Genomic DNA, 17151 nt, shown 5'->3' on the forward strand with positions numbered 1-17151 from the left:
CTTCCTCTTTAAAACATCTTCCTGCCATGCTGGCTTTGTTTGTCTAACAAAAGCATGAAATTACATTTCAATAGTGTAAAAACGGTGCTCTTATTTCCCATTATGATCTCAGACTATAACCCTGAGAGAGCTACGGCTGACTCAGAGGTATAATAACATAATCATCTCAAATATTTTCTCATTTACTTCTTTTCTAAAGCAGGACTCGAGAGGTCTGAGCAACCTTTGTCAGTGGCTTTATTTGCTGTTCCACTGGTCCCTATTTTTATGATTAATCTCTAACTTTTAAAGGCACCACGTCATAGTAAACTATTTTCACCCTAAAGGTGCTCAATGGCTGCCTGAAAAAAAAAAAAAAAATATATATATATATATATATATATATATATATATATATATATATATATATACACCGAAATTTTCGGACTATAAGCCGCGACTTTTTTCCCATTTTTTCGACCCTGCGGCTTATATAACAGTGCGACTTATCTATGGATTTTTACAGCTAACGGCCACTAGGGGGATACCTAAATCCATGGATTTTACCATCCACCATGTTGACGTCACATTTGCTTCAACACACAAGTAGCTGCGCACACGGGACGCGGAGGTCCTCCGGAAGCAGACTTCTACTGCCAGTGGTACGAGACAGAAGGACAGCGAGAGAAAGACGGACATTGCAAGCGCAAGACAGTTTGTGAGACACCCTCATTATGGAAAACAAACGTAGAAATGCATATGATGCAGCTTTTAAGTTAAAGGCAGTCAATTTGGCAGTAAACGAAGGAAATAGAACCGCTGCATGTAACTTTGGAATCAACGAGTCAATGGTGAGACGTTGGAGACGCCAGCAGGAAAAATAAATAAATCGTTCACCAAAACGGGTCCATGAGAAAAGCTACCGTTGCACAAGTTTGCGAGTGGATCCTGATGGCGTGGAGGAGTGTAAAAAAAAATCCACAATCACCAACGGGTTCAGAAAGGCTGGACTGCTGCGTGATTGAGAGGAGGACGCCGCCACACCTGAGGCCTTTCAGAGGCTGTTCGATTCCGACAGTGACGAAGAGGAGTTCGTTGGTTTGAGAGCGACATTGAAAGAGAGGGGAGAGTGGCTGACGAAGCCCTGAACCTGTTTGTTTCCGACACTGAAGATGAGGACTTTTGTGGTTTTAGTATGGAGGAAGAAGACAAAGATGAGGATTAATGACTTGACTTTTCTGGTTACAGCCATGTACTTCACCAAAGATGAAGAGGAGGGTTACGGTAATAACTTTTCTGGTAGACTGATAACCGTATATTTTAAGCAACAGTGTTACTGCAATTTAGACTTACTGTTGTGTCACAGGCACTTTATTTGTTGTTGTAGCTTTATATGTTCTGTACCTTCTGTAGCTACTATTGCACTAAATGGTTGAAAACGTTATGCAAATATGCAACTTGTTTGTTCAAATGTTTATAAATAGGAGCTACTATTGCACTAAATTGTAACAGTTAACGTATGCAAATATGCAACTTGTGTTGAAATGATAATAAATAGGAGCTGACCCAAACAGTTGCCTCTTTCCCAACAATCCCCTCTGTACACGAACCATATGGTAATTACGTAAACATAAAAAACCTGCGGCTTATAGTCCGGTGCGGCTTGTATATGTACAAATCATGCAATTTAGCTTCTGCGGCTTATATTCAGGTGCGGCTAATAGTCCGGAAAGTACGGTATATATGTGTATATATATGTGTATATATATATATATATATATATATATATATATATATATATATATATATATATATATATATATATATGTACACAATGTCTATCAGTTTGCAAGCCAGAGTAAAGACCTCATAACACAAAAATTACAATGAAAAGCAAGAACACTGTTCCATTTTAAAATAAAATATTGAAGATAACACTTTCATAATACCATGACATGAAGGTTGGGGATTCCTCATGATGTACGGCAGCTTTTTCCTCAACTCATTTTAGAGTTTGAAGATTGCACACAGTTTCTGAATGGACAGACGTAAGGCTGCAGGCAACCCCTGATCCCAGATAAATTTATGACTAGCGCATGAGGGAGGGCTGCTCTTGGGTTTGAAACCCAGCCTGCAGTCTCTGTATGTTCCCCCTGTGCGTGTGTGGATTCTCTCCAGGTACTCTGGCTTCCATCCACGGCCCCAAAAATAATGGCATGTTGCATCCTTTGGTGAGAGTGTTACCATGTTACCCTTTCACAGACTGGCACATTGTTCAGGGTGTACCCTTCCTCTGAGATAGGTGACCCTTCACACATACCAACGGGCATAGATGATGGATAGGTAATGGTGACGGCACGCCAGGTTTAGAGTAAATTTCCTGACATGGATTGTCCTTGAAAAATATGTTAGCATATTTCACCAAACTCAAAGAGCAAACTGGACAAGTTCCAAGTGATGAAACAGAATCTTTGGTAATACATATTTAATAAAGATCAATTAGTTAAATACAGTTCATAAAATGTCTGCATGAGGGGATAAAAAAAAAATGCTTACAGCTGATGTCAGACTGTTGGGTTTTCAAAGTAAAGTCTGATGAGATTGGCTTTATCGTCTGTCTTTCAGTTTCAGTTCAATCGAGTTCTATTTTTAAATACTGATATTCTCTTCCTGCATGGCTGTGGTGTTATGCGTTGACGCTCCAGTTCTATGTTGTGTACATAAATTTATCACTTGCTGAATTTGTTAAATTAAAAAAAAATTTTTGTTGTGCTGCATCACACCAGAAGTTCCCTCATTGGTTCCACTTCATATTTCATATGGAGTCCAGATTGAACTTAGTCAATTTGTTCCAATAAAATCCAACCACATAATGTTCAGCCTGGTCCTGATATCAACTCATCTATTGTCTATACCAACCTATACTTGCAGAGTTCAAGGGATACCCACTAGCGCATCACAGGATTCAAGCAAATTCAGTTTAAATTGATCCAAGTTATTGTGTAGTGCAATTGAAAATCAGTTAACCACATTGCTAATTAATATTAGGTTATCTAATGTAGGAGGGAGATTATATCAAGTCAGTAACTATGAAAATCTCTCCTCCTAAAAACAAAAGTTTAGTAGAACTTTTGCAACTTTAGGCTATTTACTTGCCTGCCTTGTATTTGCTTCTTTTTTTTTTTTTTTTTTTTTTACATAATTCTTGACTTCAGACTTGGAAAAAAGAGCTACAAGTCTGAACACAATTCAGCAGGAAAATGTAAAAAAAATAATCACAAAACTTATCCAATAAACAATTCTTATTTCTCTTAATTTAGAGAAAACCAAATTGTGACAATACAAAAAGATGTTCACAAGCAAAAAGAAAAGCTAATTTTTTTTTAACAAAGTCGTCGTCTTAAAGAATTCAGTCCAACACAAATATTTCCATTGGCATGCACTAGATGGCAAGCAAAAGTTTCTTCTCTGTAAAGTATCCAAACCAAATGCCACCCTGCGGTTCTGGTGTTTTTACCCTCCTGCTTCCACCCATCAAACCCGCTTGGCTCTGTGCAGACAGACTTCGGGGCTTTTGTGCAGCAGGTTCTGTCCTTTGACTGACCCATGGCCTAACTTGCTGTCACAGGGACTGAATGGTTTGGGAGAGAGCAGCTGTGGTCTCTGTGGCCCACACAGGCCTCTGGCCCTCAGTCCAAGCCTCTCTCTCTTCTCGCAACAGACATAATAGTGTCAGTGGTGGCGGTGCTAAAGAGCCTGTTTGTTGATGTTGAAGATTTTGACAGAGTGGTCCGCGCCGGCACTAGCAAGCTGGACCCAGGAGCTCTTCTCTTCGAGTTTTCTCTCCGTGTCACTCGGCTCATCCATCTCACTGTTCTCTAGACCTGCCCGACCGGCCCGCGGCCTCCAGCGTAGCCGCTTCACTGCCAGTGTGTGGCTTTGTCTTTGAAAGGACGTTTGATGAAGGGAAACAACAGACAAAATGTAGACAAATATCCAGCACACGTGCTGTATAGACAGTTCCATATGTCATCATCAGTGGAAAGAAAGTAAAAATAACAAAAGTTCACCTGAATGTTTTATCTGGGACGTAAAAACTTGATATCATTTCATACGGAAAATTGCCAAACTGAGAAAAATACAGGGTGGTTGTAAAACAGCAGGGGAGGTTAGCTGAGGAGACCGGGTCGTCTAATATTACGTCACAAGAAAAATACTGTTCAGATAAAAACAATGTTTTTATCTGAACAGTATTTTTCTTGCACACCGAAGCACTGGTTTGTACCTGCTGCCTTGTTTCTTTTTTACTCTAGCAAAATAAGAACAAGGTTTCCAAACTCAGCAGGGAAATTAAATCAACTTATAACTAACCACTGCTATAGCTTAGGAAATAAAATCATGTACTTGTTCATACTTGAGTCTAACACATGAAAATTCAACAATTTGCTCTAACTTTTAAATCAACAGGCAAAAATATTGTGTACATTTTTTGAAAAGCTTAATGTCTAACCCATTAGCAATTTAAACATGGATTACTATGATGAATGGCTGAATAAATCAAGCAGGAAGTGCTTTATTTTGAAGAATTGCTAGCGTCTTCCCTCCGTCATAGTTTCCTACGTTTAAACTTTCCAGTCATAAACAGTTGGCTGTGGAGACCTCTCTTCTCCGAGTCAGAAGATTTGCAAGATTATTAGGAAATCATGATTGAAATCTTCTTCAAAGCATTTGTTTTACATTTGTCTCAGTATTGAACAGAAAGTTTGTAATAAATAAAAGAAAGGTGAAACGCAATGAAATTTTACTTTGAATAACTAGAAATTACTGTTTGTAATGTAATGAGTTTAACGGCATAAAATGGGACGCATGAGGAACATTTATTTTGTTCAGAACCAACAAGAAGGGTTTGAGATATTATTTACAGATTGTTGTAAGCAGTTAATCAGTGAACAAAATCTATAAATGTACAAAGCTAAAAAAGAATTTTAAAAAACTCACCTTATGATCCGGATCACCTCTCAGAGTTGTGGTCTGTGACTTACACACAGACTTAATTTTACTCCTGACTTAAAGCAGACAAAGGCAGAGACCCAGAGTCTAAGTCAAGTCTTGAGTTTATAAAACACAAGTGTATCAGAGCTCCAAGTCAATCCGAAGCCCTTCTGCTTCCATTTAGGACCTGTACATCTGTTGAAAGGATACAAGGTGTCTGTCCCACCACCGCTAATCCAGTCACTCCCTGAAACTCCTTCTTGACCGGGTCTCCACCTGTAGAGCAGGATTTGTCCACACTCCAGACCAACTGCAAGTAAGTAGCTGTGAAATGCAGAAGAGAACAAATGCATGTCTGTTAACCGTAGAGCAGAATCCTCTATTACCTTTTTAACCTCAAATGTACATTTCTTTTTTAGATAATGTCTTTTTTCACAATCGCAAGGTGGTCATTTTTAGAAAACATAAAATAGGAGTAGACGTCTTTAAAGTAAAAATAAAATTGACAATAAACTATAAACTCATTGTTGTATTACGGACTCCATGTGTCCTTAAATATTGTTTCAAAAATGTACTGGAAGAAAAACATCAGTTTGTTCACATGTGAGGGGGGATTAAATAAGCAAATGAAATGGAAGGTTTTTGGTTCTTTTTGCAAAGTTTCTCCAGGGATTAATAAATTAGGTTTCACTGGGAAAAAGAGAACAGCTGATGGATTCAAAGCAGAAAATAACTGAATATATAGTCGCCTGGCAATAAAGTAATAGCTTTGTTTAAATTGTCATATTGTTTTATAATACATCAACTTGCAAATGTATTCCAAGCCTCTGAAGTTGTCAAAATTTTGGTCTTGTTGAAACAGGAATTTTAAGGTAAACTGCATGCAGAGCTTCTTATGGCTTTTGATCAACAGTGCTTTTCTTCTTCCTATTCGTCCACAAAAGACCAGATTTTCCAATTTACAAATCATTTTCAAATCGGTGCATGGATTTTATTTATTGGTATCAAAGAAAAGGGATTCAATAAAAATGCATTCCAATCCTTTTAGATTTTAATAAATCTACTGTACTGTTTTCGTTCCAGCTCCCAACAACTGCATGTTTCTACAATAAGATACACTCAAGTTTGTAGCAATAAACTTGAGTGTTTATTGCTCAAGTTTATTGGGGTGTGAAAATACTTACAAGAAACTATAAATAACACTGAATTAGCATGTACCTGCGATCAGAACAGAGGGACGGACAAAAGGCTACAGCCGTAGCAGAATCCCCAACATCTAAGATGGAGGAACATGGCTTGATCTCCAGAGGAAACACTTGCTCTTCAGAGTTCTCTAGCATGCACGGCCCCCACACGATCACCTAAACACACATTAACACACAGAAACCCTTTCTGAGCATCGAGAAGTACTCCCCTCTCGCTGCAGCCATCTGGCTTCCTTACTTCATTACCTTCAAAGCAAATTATATTCAGAGGTTTTGGAACTGGATCAAGACTTGATGTTTACCTTCTTGTCCCGACTGGATGTCACAAAGTATTTGCTGTCGGGGCTCCAGTCGCACGACCAGATGATCCTGCTGTGCATGGCTGTGTCCTTGGATGTGTGTGCACACAATGAGAACGGGGGCTCTGCAGGGGGAAACAAACAGGAAGGCTGATGACAGGGAAAATTTTACTCGTGTACAAACCAAAAGGTGTTATAGGCCAAATAACATGTTTCATTTATGTCCCTTTCAGCAGAGAGGATGAGTTGATGGCCAAACTCTGTTATGATTATTACAACATCACATCAGCATGTCTGGATCCATGCTCAGCGGTCACCAAAGCCTCTTCTGGGTGTCAAATAAACAATCCCACAAGACAGAGGACCTGATTCCAGCCCCTCCATTTCACTCAGTTTTGGTTTATTAGCCATTCCCGTTTATTTCCCAGGCCTAAACCATTTTAGAGCCTAGATTGGTTTTCCCCAGAGAGCTTGTTTGTATGCTGCTGGCAGCTGCCTGTCTGTCTGTGAGTCTGCAGTCGTCACGCTCTGCATACGCACACACAAAACTAATCGGGCAGGTACATGTAGCTGTAAAATCTTAGAGAACACACAAAAGACCGAGCTGAGCATTTTGTGGTGCTTTTAAAACACTCTCCTCCAGAAAAACAAGCGCAAATTCACAGGTTTACTGTTAGGGGGCAAACATGAGCAACAGCTTTGTCCATTAGCAGGGCTCTGAAGGACAGGTCGGCTCTTTATTCAACGAGACTTACTTACTCACAAAGAGAGAAAAGTAAAAGAAGGGCACAGTGAGTCCAGAGTAAAGTGATACAGAGACAAATGTATTTACACAAAAACATAGAAAAGGGCACAAATAAGTTGAATAATATGATACAGGGGTGCTCAATCCACATGGGAACCGATAGGCGAAGATGAAACATGCAGATGGGAGGTGTACGAATAGAAAGAAGTCAGTTTGTTTGATGTGCGGTGACTTCGTTTAACCTTCCCCCGTCTAGCCGGCGAGGCTGTGTTTGCATTCTCCACAATCACCTTGAGTGATTCAGCAGTCAAGCAGAGCAGACGGGAATCCCAACCTTCCCCTCACTCACCCTCCTCTGTTTAAACCACATGCACGCGCTGCTGCGCCTCCATGCAGCCCTGCTGCACAGGCGAAACAGAAAGCACAGGCCTGGTTATCCCTCTGTCAATGCACATTAAGGCCAAGGCAGGGCAGCCAGCAGAAACGCTGAGACCCAGGAAAGGTGGGAGGTAATCCTGTGGGCTTAAATGTCCTGCTTCGCTCACCGTCAATGCAGGATTGAGTTATTTGTCTGAATTAGGGAGCAGAGATTTTCTCATACGAGTTAACTCATCAATGACGCATTTCTGTTTACAACTGGGACCCAATGAGAAGGCCAACAGAGATCCAGGTTCAGTAGAGCTTGCTTTCCCGTTTATTTCAAACTATAAGCATATTGTTCTTCTTTCTGTTAAGTAATAACGACGACTAATGATTCTGTTGGTCATACCTCAACGAATATGACCAACATATAAATGCCCAAGTCTAAATATCCAAATGACTCTGGCAATCCTAATTAAACCCATCTAGATGACTGCTTAAAGAAAACAAGCACTAGTAATACTGGGTTAAGTGTAAGGTAAAGTAGCAAACTAATCCTGCGACTGCTAGAAAAACACAGCCCAAAATACAACAAATCTATCAAACGTTTCAGAACTTAACTTCACTTTGTTCATAGATAGATAAAAAGATAGATGATTTTAGGAAATATATTTAGAAAAATAGGTATGAATGCCAACCTACATCTAGTTTTTCTGGGTCTTCATGTTGCCGTTTGTCGTCTAACAAACTTGACAAAAAAGCGTCTGTTAATAAATTACACCCAGGTGGACAATTTCTAAATGAATTACTTCTAATGGCTAAACTGACTGGACTGAATTTAATTACGTGGTATCAGAGTTTGGAGTTGTACCATGACAAGAACTAAGAAATTCAAATGGCTATGAATAATTCTCAAAGCACATTTGGCTACATACAGTGTGGGAATAGTTGGAGAAAATGTGTTTAATCATAAAAGCTATCTTTAAAAGTAGTCATTCCTGCATTAGCTCCTTTTTGGCCAAGTTTCAATCAACACATCATTTGCTTGGCTCTTCCCAGTATTAATTAGTGGAGTCCTTCCAAAAAAGTCAGCTTGACTTTAGAATTTAATTTGGCACAAATGTAATCATTGGGTTTACCTTATTTTAATTAATTTGAGTTGAAATGGGTTGTGTCTGCCAAAAGGACTCCGATGTTGTCTTACGTTGAAATTCTATCAAACAAATTTTTAATTAATTTAACTTTATTTGCATAGCACCACGATGAACTATCATCTCATCCTGAGTTGTACCGCATTTAATCGCTACAATTATCACCTAATGGTTAATAGTTACAGTTTAACTTCACATCTGCCCAAACTTCTGAAATAAAAAAAGAAAAAAAATTAGTGGATTTTTTGGGAGGTTTATTAACTTTTGAAAGTGTTGTGAAAAAGTTTTTTCTGCTTTATTACTCATCGCTGAAAGACTTTAGTTATCGGCATGCTTTCCTCAAAAGTTTAGGGGGCAATTCAATTTTTTAAAAATGCCATGTTAGTTTTCATTACTATTTTTTTGTAAATAATAAAATCACCATTTGAAAACAACTTCCAGGATCAGGTTGGTTTTTGTTGTTTTCATAGTGAAATTTGAAGGATGAGCTCAAATATTTAATTAAGAAAAGATTTCAACAGAAGAAAACAATAGTTTTAAAGAAAATATTCATTTTGATGCCATTGTATGACAAAACACTTGAAATATGGATGACAGAAATAATACAAGATGTTATTTACTTTACACACCAACCTGGCACTAGAAAACAAATAAAAGCATCACGACGGTTTGGATATGAGTAACTAAAAATTACAGTCCACAGTTCTGCTTCAGAACAGATGGTCGCAGTCTTCCTTCCTATTCCATTGCTATGTAGGTAATTAGTGGGACATTTGTGCTGCTGTGAAATTATTATTCCCCCTTAGGGAAGTTGATCTTTGACCATGTGAATAAAAAAAAAAAGATTTCAACACTTCATTTAACCATTTTTCTAAGTTTTTCTAAGTTTTTCTAAGTTTTTCTTTTCACACCTGGATTTTCTCGTGTTGGCAGCTTCCGTCTCCATAACGACCAGGTGCGATCTCTGGAAACAGCCAACAGGAACTTTGCGTCAGGTGAAAAGGCCATCTGGGTGACTGTAAGGGTGTGATATGGCAACGTCTGCAGCTGACGCCACGTGGCTGTGCTCCACAGCAGCACAGCTGCATGTTCAGCTTTAGAAGCCTAAGTAAGAGTAAAGGACGTCATTTTATATTCAGCACAGCAGTACACATCATTCACAATGTCAGATATAGCAATGTGTGTTTTGGATAGGTTTTCCAAATCCAAGATGCTCCAAGCAGACAAAAGTTGAGAACTTAAAAGGATATAACAGAGAAACTATGTAATCTGCTGAAAGTCTTGCTCTTTCTTGCAGTCAAACCAAATAGAAAATTAGTTTTTCACTCTAAAGCAGAATTCAACCTAAAGGCAGCCCGCTAATGGGGTGCTTAATGGACATTCATTGATCTGATTTCTCTTAGCATTTTCCTTATTTATAGAAAGTATTTGAAAATTGATGTAAAAAGCATTTGAAATTTTACATGTTCAATTTAACATCATTGGTACTGTTCTCTTACTTTTTAAAAAATGCGTCTCTTACTAAACTGTGTAGAATTATCCAGAAAAAATAAAAGAGCTGTAATTTCTGTCACTACATACGGTTTGTTTCTCTTGTGGGTTGTATAATTCGCTCTCTTACTTTTCTTGTAAATACTTTCTTTAATGCTGTTTTTAATTACAATTTTTCTCTTTACAAGACCTGCCACGCAATGACTTATATTTTAATATTTGTAATTGGTAGTAATATGAAACAAACTAACATATAGAATTTCAGAGATAAAAAAATGACTGAGCATAGAAACAACACAAATCAGAATAAAAGCGATTTATGCCAGTCGAAGTCAGAAAATATTATTATTGTTTGTTGCCACCTTTGTGTGTACATGTGTGTGTTTGACTGTGCTTGATAAGTTTCACAGCCTGAGGTGAAGCATGTGTGCCATAAAAGAACATTTCCTCTCTGACCTAATGCTGTAATGCACAGGAGATTCATGTAATCCAAACTGTGAGCCAGGCTGTTTCTGCAACACTGACCTTGCATGCTGATGCAACCAACGTCTTGGTGCTGTCAGAGGCGAGACAGAACATCTCAAATCCATGACCATACCTGAAGAGAAAAAAGGGCAATGATTTTCAGATTAATCTTTAGCTGCCCTGAAAGATTTGGGAGGACATGCAGATGATAAGACAAAGGGCAAAAAAAGAAGAGAGAACTAGAAAAAGCAGAAGGCGATCATCATACTTGTTCTAAACACCAGCTTTAAAACTCTGAGCACCATCATTTGACAACTGGTGTGAAATTAATAAAAAAATAAATAAATAAAAAAACAATGATGATCTGGTCTTTCTTCGTACTCATAACACATGGAGCAGCCAGTCACTCAAAGCTTAATTGTTTTTAGCTCACCATCACCTGGTCATTTCAAAATGTCAACAAACTAAAATCACAGTCTGCAGTTCAGTAGGGGGGGAAACAACTCCCATCTTTCTCTACCAGGAAGCTTTTAAACACGACAGTAATTTGGCCAGGATGGTGAGAGCATTATTTATGCCACAAAAATAATGTGGCCACTTACTCATTTTAATGTTTCTATTATGTACTAAATGATTCAAGAGGTGCAGCCAAATGGAGGCAGAAAAAACTGCTTTTCAACACAGATGATGTCCACATCTTGGATAAAAGGCTGTGCCATACGTCATGTTTATGGAAGATTGACTAGCAAATGGATTTAGCATTGGCAACAAATGGAGGCAATATATTCATCCTAGAGAGGAGGCTCCCGGGACGGCTCAAAGTTGGATTCTGATTGGCTGACAGAAAAGAGGGCAAACAGCATTGAAGAGCCTCTAGAAATCCTTCACTCAGTTACTATAAAAGCTTTTGGCACAACAAGGAGAAAAGTCCCTCAGCTTGCTTAAGAGTAACATGAGGCCACATTAGGTTCCCAGGTCTGATTTTGAACATAAAAAAAAACACTAATGCATATTTTAAATGCATTAGTGTGTAACATGAACATCCTTAAGACAAAGAACTATCATACACAGATTTCAAGACGTTTTTCAAATTTTCCATGTATTTCCTGGGCAGCTTTGGGCTAACTCCACACAGATGACGTACAAAGCAACCAACAGCAATACACATTCCCACTCCATGTGTCAGTGGAGATAGATAATACTGTCATGGTCCAATACGCAATAAAAAAAAAATCAGCCATACCACAATCATAACAATAAGTTCTGATTGACAATGTTTTCAAACACAAAAATTATATAGAATAGTTGGGATTAGAAGTTTTGGTGTTTGAACTGGTTTTGAGAATGTAAAGAAATGTCATTTGTATGTTTCAAAATACAATTTGTTAGGATATTTCTTGAAAGACTAGAACATAGTTGCAGTACTGTAAGCCGTTGCAGTGGGAAAATTGTTCAATTGATAACAGGAGGAAAAATTTAGCTACTGGATAGCAAAGCTGTCAGCCGAGGCTTCAAGACCAGATAAGCCTCTGTACTGCTAAGAAACCGAGATCCTAGTTAGTCTTAGACTCACATGGATCCTGAGGAGCTTGAAGATCTATAATATTGACAGCACACTTGCATCCTTCATAGAGAGCTGGTAGTAGTTAAAAAGAATGCAACAGGCCAAGAGAAGCTAGCTGAAATGGTAAAATACAGCAATTTTGGCCTTGGATAAGGCATGTAGATTCATTTGAATCTACAACATGACTGAAGTCAAGAGTTGGAGGGTAGGTTGAGGATAATACGAAGTGTTAAGTTTTCTCCATGCACGACATATTGCATGTAAGTCAATTTTGTTCTCATCTGACCAAAGCAATTTCTTCCTCTGAAAATCAAAAACTGCTGATAGTTTCCTTCAAATTCGTATTTATGTACCATTTAGTGTTTGTCTGTTACAGAAAATTCTAACAGTAAAATTGAAAACATGAAAATCTTCAAAAGAGTATGATTACTTCTGCAAGGTCTTGTAACTCTAGAATTATGGGTTCTAATGTGAAATGACTGATTTTAAATTAAAGTGAGGGTCGGTGTAAGCCACAGACAAATTACTTGTGACAAATGACATTAAAAAGTGAAGGAAAAAAGTTCTGAGCTCATTTAACAGTAGGTCCCAAACAGAAAAGAAATGGATACTTACAATTTCTGGACCTCAGGCCACAGTGTATTCTGGAGGAGATGATCCTCTGGTGGTGGCTCTGTCAGTCCACACAACCACAGCCACATAGAAAAATGAGAACAACATAGTTTCAAATCCTTGAAAATATCACTAGCAAGGCTCTAAAAACTGGTTTTTAAATGTGGAGTTAAAAAAAGAAAATTTATTATACTCAAATGAATACATTTTCATTACTTAAATCCCTCTACTGTTAAAGACTGATAGGCAGGACCCGAATGTTACAGGAGGATAATTTAAAAGAGCACGAGTACCATAAGAAGACTGAATTAAAAGCAACATGCTACAGTCAGAGCAAGACAAAGTTTAAAATAAAGACTGTGAACTTGAAGAAGTTCACAGTTTTCATTTGAAATTTCTTCAGACTTTAACAAGTTTTCCTGGGGTTGGACTCAAATTTTGCCATCGGTAACAGATTCTGTACAAGCACATCTTGCAGGGAAATTTAATGGAATAGAAAAGTACGCTCTTTGTCCTATTAGTTATTATTTTTGGTCATCAACTTGTCATATAGACATAATTATTCACTCTTCCTGCCCGCAGAAGCCAATCTAACAAGAGAAAATGCATTGTTAACAGCAGTTGGCACACTTCGTAGATCCCCCACCGCCCTGGGTCATCGATACTTAAGCTTTGCAGTCCCATAAGCTCGCTTTATAATTAGCATTGCAGATTAAGTAGCGGCTTCACTCACGCTGATGACAGCCCTCAACACCCTCCAGTTCAGGGAGTATAAAGTGCTTCGTTGTTTGGCTCTTGTACATTTTGAATTTTGGCCTCATCCAAAACATATAACTTATTTCCTTACCAAAAATTCAGTTCCTAAGAAGATATTTTTACTTGGAGGTGAACAACCAGTGATGACATTAACCTGTTTTTTTCCTCCCTCCAAATTCTTTGTTTTAGCTGCCATCACTGCCTCTTGTCGTACAAAAAGATAGAAACCCCCTTTTTAAATCTGGAGGGTTTATCACATTTGAAGATAAATATGAGCTTTACAGTACCAGTCAGGCTGAGCGGGTGGAAATACGACTCCTGGTATTGGTCAGATATACTGCTGAACTGCTCCTCTTCTTCGGCAGTCGTCGGGACAAGGTCGCCTGTAAATTCACATTAATGGAATGAAAACACCGAACAAACCTTTCTAAGCCAGATTGGGCACAGCTGTCTCCAACTACATAGTTAAAGTGAAATTGATTTTTGAATGAAAAGTGATTATAAAATAAAACGGAGCCCCAGAAGGAGCAGTGAAACACTTAACTGCTGTGCTGGGAAAGTATTTTACCTTGAAATACAGCCTTGTTGGAAAGACCCAAGGCAGGTGTGCTAGCTCCTTCTGGAAGGCTGGCTGAGCCCTGGGAAAAAGCAGACAGATGGAGGAGGAGATACATTTACAGAACAACTAGGTCTCCATCTCTAGGGCTCGATCAGAAGTATTTATACTTCTAACTTTTTCACATTTTTACGTATTACAAGTATCATTAACCTCAATGGATTTTGTGTGGAAACAAAAACAAAGTAGTGCCCAATTTTAAAAACAGTATTTACAAACAAAAATCTAAAGATGCACTGTTTTATTTGTTTTCAGCTTGTCAACTAGACACCCCAAAATAAAAACACAAGGCAACAATTTCAGTGGGAATCCAGCTAGTTAGTAAACTGCAATACATCCAACATGTGTAACTAATTGTCACTATCAAGCCTGCTGTTTTTAGTCATTAGTCAGCGAACAATAGTGAATAAACAGCATCAAAAAGACAAAGGATCACAGCATTAAAACATTCAACATACTCTGGACAACACTGCATTTGAGGTTGTGAGATATTTGTGACTGGTACAATGCTTCACCTTGACAACAAACCCTAAACATACAGCCAGCGCTACATTGAGAAGGTTGGATCAAAGCATAATTATGTATTCAAAAGTCCAGACCCACAATAAATTGAGAATCTGGCCAAGACTTTTAAATTGATCTTCACAGATGTTGTTCATTAATCTGACTGAGACTGAGTTATTTTGCAATAAAGAACATAAATGACTTTCAGTAGCTGGGTCTGCAAAGCTGTTGGTGAACTCAAATAGACTTGCAGATGTAAGAGCAGCAGAAAGTGTTTCTACAAAATACTAAGTAAAGGGGTGACTACATAAGCATGAAACCATGTTCCCCTTTCCTGCAGCTTCACAACTACGTACGACTTTATGCTAACCTACAACATAAAATCCTGGTTAAACACACTGAAGTTTGTGGCTGTAGCACAACAAAATGCAGAAATGTTCAAGAGATGTCACAGCACTGTAACCACAGAACAGAGGATACTTACACTGGACTGAAGCAGCTTTTCTTTTGAAATCCCAGAGATGCTAGCAAAGTTCTCCACAAAATTTCGAGGCGCTTGAAACACTCTGAGGACTTTCTCATCAGCCCCAGATACGAACTGAAACCGTCCGATCATGGCCAGACACTGCATGTCGTAACCGTGGATCTGAGGCCGAGAGATTTCATGCCAGGTTGCCTGCAGAGTTGAAATCCACAAGACATAAATAAGAATAAAGAAATAATAAAAATTTAGGTATGATTATGTGGCTAAATGGAAAAAGGTCCTCTACCAAATTAAACTTTCGACAGTTCTTTTCTGTTTTATTATTTATAATCCAGTTTTGCGTCTGCCTTTACCCGTTTGCTGTCCTGCTTCCTCCATGGAGTGAACAGTCTGGTGGTCTGGTCTGAGCCCACGCTGAGGACGAACTCCCCCTCAGGATCCCAGCTCACATCTTGGACAGCATTAAAGTGACCTGATATCACAACTCCCGGTCTCCACCCTCCCTGCATGGAGAGCATCAAGATATATACGTTTTATTTATTCTTTAAATTGACATAATAATATTGCATATATTAAATATTGTATTTCAGTGAGGTACAAATTTGTGTGATTTTAAGAAAATAATATCCCGGTTTGCTCTTCAGTACTGTGGGTACGTGATGTGACCTCAAACTAAATTTGCCTGTAAAATATTTTTTTGTAGATGTAAGAATTTTTTCCATAAGCATCAGAAATTAAAAATGCAATGAAAACTACAAATAAGCAGCATCTACAAACATTACAGCCATAACAATAAGTAATCTTCCTGTCACCCAATGCAGATGCTCTATCTGCACTGATGAAGATTCACTCACCTCAACATTCTAAATGCAACAACAAGTTGATATTCTGGACTTTTATAATTTCAGCGAAGAATTCTTTGACCGCTTGGGGGAGTATTAGTCTCTTCTTTCAGCCTGACATGGTTCAGCGATCAAGAAGTATGGGAAATTCAAAAAGTGCCATTATGATAAAACTAATTTCATCCATCCAGGCATAATAGAAGTCAAAATGTCATGTCAAAGTGTAAAAGATCTGGCTGTTCATAAGTGAAACATAGACTTCAAAGACATGATAGGACTTGATATTTGTCAAAATAGTTCAGAAAGGCTGTGGAATAATATTCTGCTTTCAAGATGTCGCCACCATATACATTCGGTAAATATACCTACAACAGACCAAATTGTATACATGGGAATTGAAATTCAATATCATACTAATCATTAAATCCAAACAGCCCTTTGTGATTGTGATATTGAACAGATTAGATTACAATGATCTCAAATTGTGCAACTCTACATCTAAGCCCATCATAAATAAAGGTTGTTTTTTGGGTTGTTGTTTTTTTGCTTTCCAAGTGTACATTTTCAAAAACAGTAATAGAGTAACTTTAAAAGATTTCATTTTAAAGGTTATGCATTCAAACAGTTGTGATTGTCACCTCTTTATCCTGATTCTTGCACCAAAGGTGTAGGGCTCCGTGGAAAGCATGAGCCAGAATCATCGAGCCATCCAGACTCATCTGGCAGCCGTAGAAGCCCAGAGTGTTTCCACCTACTTCCCCGACACGCACCTGGTTTTGAAGAGACAATAAAATGTGGACCAAACCACTGAGTCATCTGCTTTTTCAACACATTTACAAAACAGAGCATTAAGTAGTGGAGAACATTTAGTTACTGGGTCATTCATCAAGTGAATGTGCCTTGCAAAAAAAAAAAAATTAATAAAATCATGTAAGTGTCAAAGTGGAAAAAAGGTGACCCATTTCATTATGTCAGCATTTTCTAAACAGTTATTGATGAAGGATTTAACAACTGCTCTTTAGACCTATGTACACTGTTTGTTTTTCATCAACCTTCTGAACAATGACATTTGAAGAAAACAAAAGA

General features: G+C 38.1%; 2 protein-coding genes across 3 annotated transcripts in view; one reads left to right on the forward strand and one right to left on the reverse strand.

Annotated features, from left to right (window-relative positions):
• gabbr2 (gamma-aminobutyric acid (GABA) B receptor, 2) overlaps positions 1 to 5244 on the forward strand; it is a 184754-nt gene extending 179510 nt beyond the window's left edge. Inside the window, exon 21 of the transcript XR_008608051.1 lies at positions 5156 to 5244. The gene's annotated coding sequence lies outside the window, so the exon portion shown is untranslated. The remainder of the gene's footprint in view (positions 1 to 5155) is intronic.
• elp2 (elongator acetyltransferase complex subunit 2) overlaps positions 2448 to 17151 on the reverse strand; it is a 28724-nt gene continuing 14020 nt past the window's right edge. For both annotated transcript variants that reach the window (XM_055058795.1, XM_055058796.1), the window contains 12 exons: positions 16704 to 16835; positions 15577 to 15726; positions 15224 to 15415; positions 14188 to 14257; positions 13907 to 14002; positions 12867 to 12924; positions 10748 to 10820; positions 9643 to 9835; positions 6479 to 6600; positions 6190 to 6332; positions 5182 to 5295; positions 2448 to 3922 (listed from right to left, as the gene is read on the reverse strand). In XM_055058795.1, the coding sequence (XP_054914770.1) occupies positions 3727 to 3922; positions 5182 to 5295; positions 6190 to 6332; positions 6479 to 6600; positions 9643 to 9835; positions 10748 to 10820; positions 12867 to 12924; positions 13907 to 14002; positions 14188 to 14257; positions 15224 to 15415; positions 15577 to 15726; positions 16704 to 16835 (1539 nt within the window). In that variant the 3' untranslated portion in view covers positions 2448 to 3726. The remainder of the gene's footprint in view (positions 3923 to 5181; positions 5296 to 6189; positions 6333 to 6478; positions 6601 to 9642; positions 9836 to 10747; positions 10821 to 12866; positions 12925 to 13906; positions 14003 to 14187; positions 14258 to 15223; positions 15416 to 15576; positions 15727 to 16703; positions 16836 to 17151) is intronic.

This window comes from Poeciliopsis prolifica, unplaced genomic scaffold, assembly GCF_027474105.1.
Source record: "Poeciliopsis prolifica strain line A6 unplaced genomic scaffold, Auburn_PproV2 SCAFFOLD052, whole genome shotgun sequence".
Classification (NCBI taxonomy): Eukaryota; Metazoa; Chordata; class Actinopteri; order Cyprinodontiformes; family Poeciliidae; genus Poeciliopsis; species Poeciliopsis prolifica.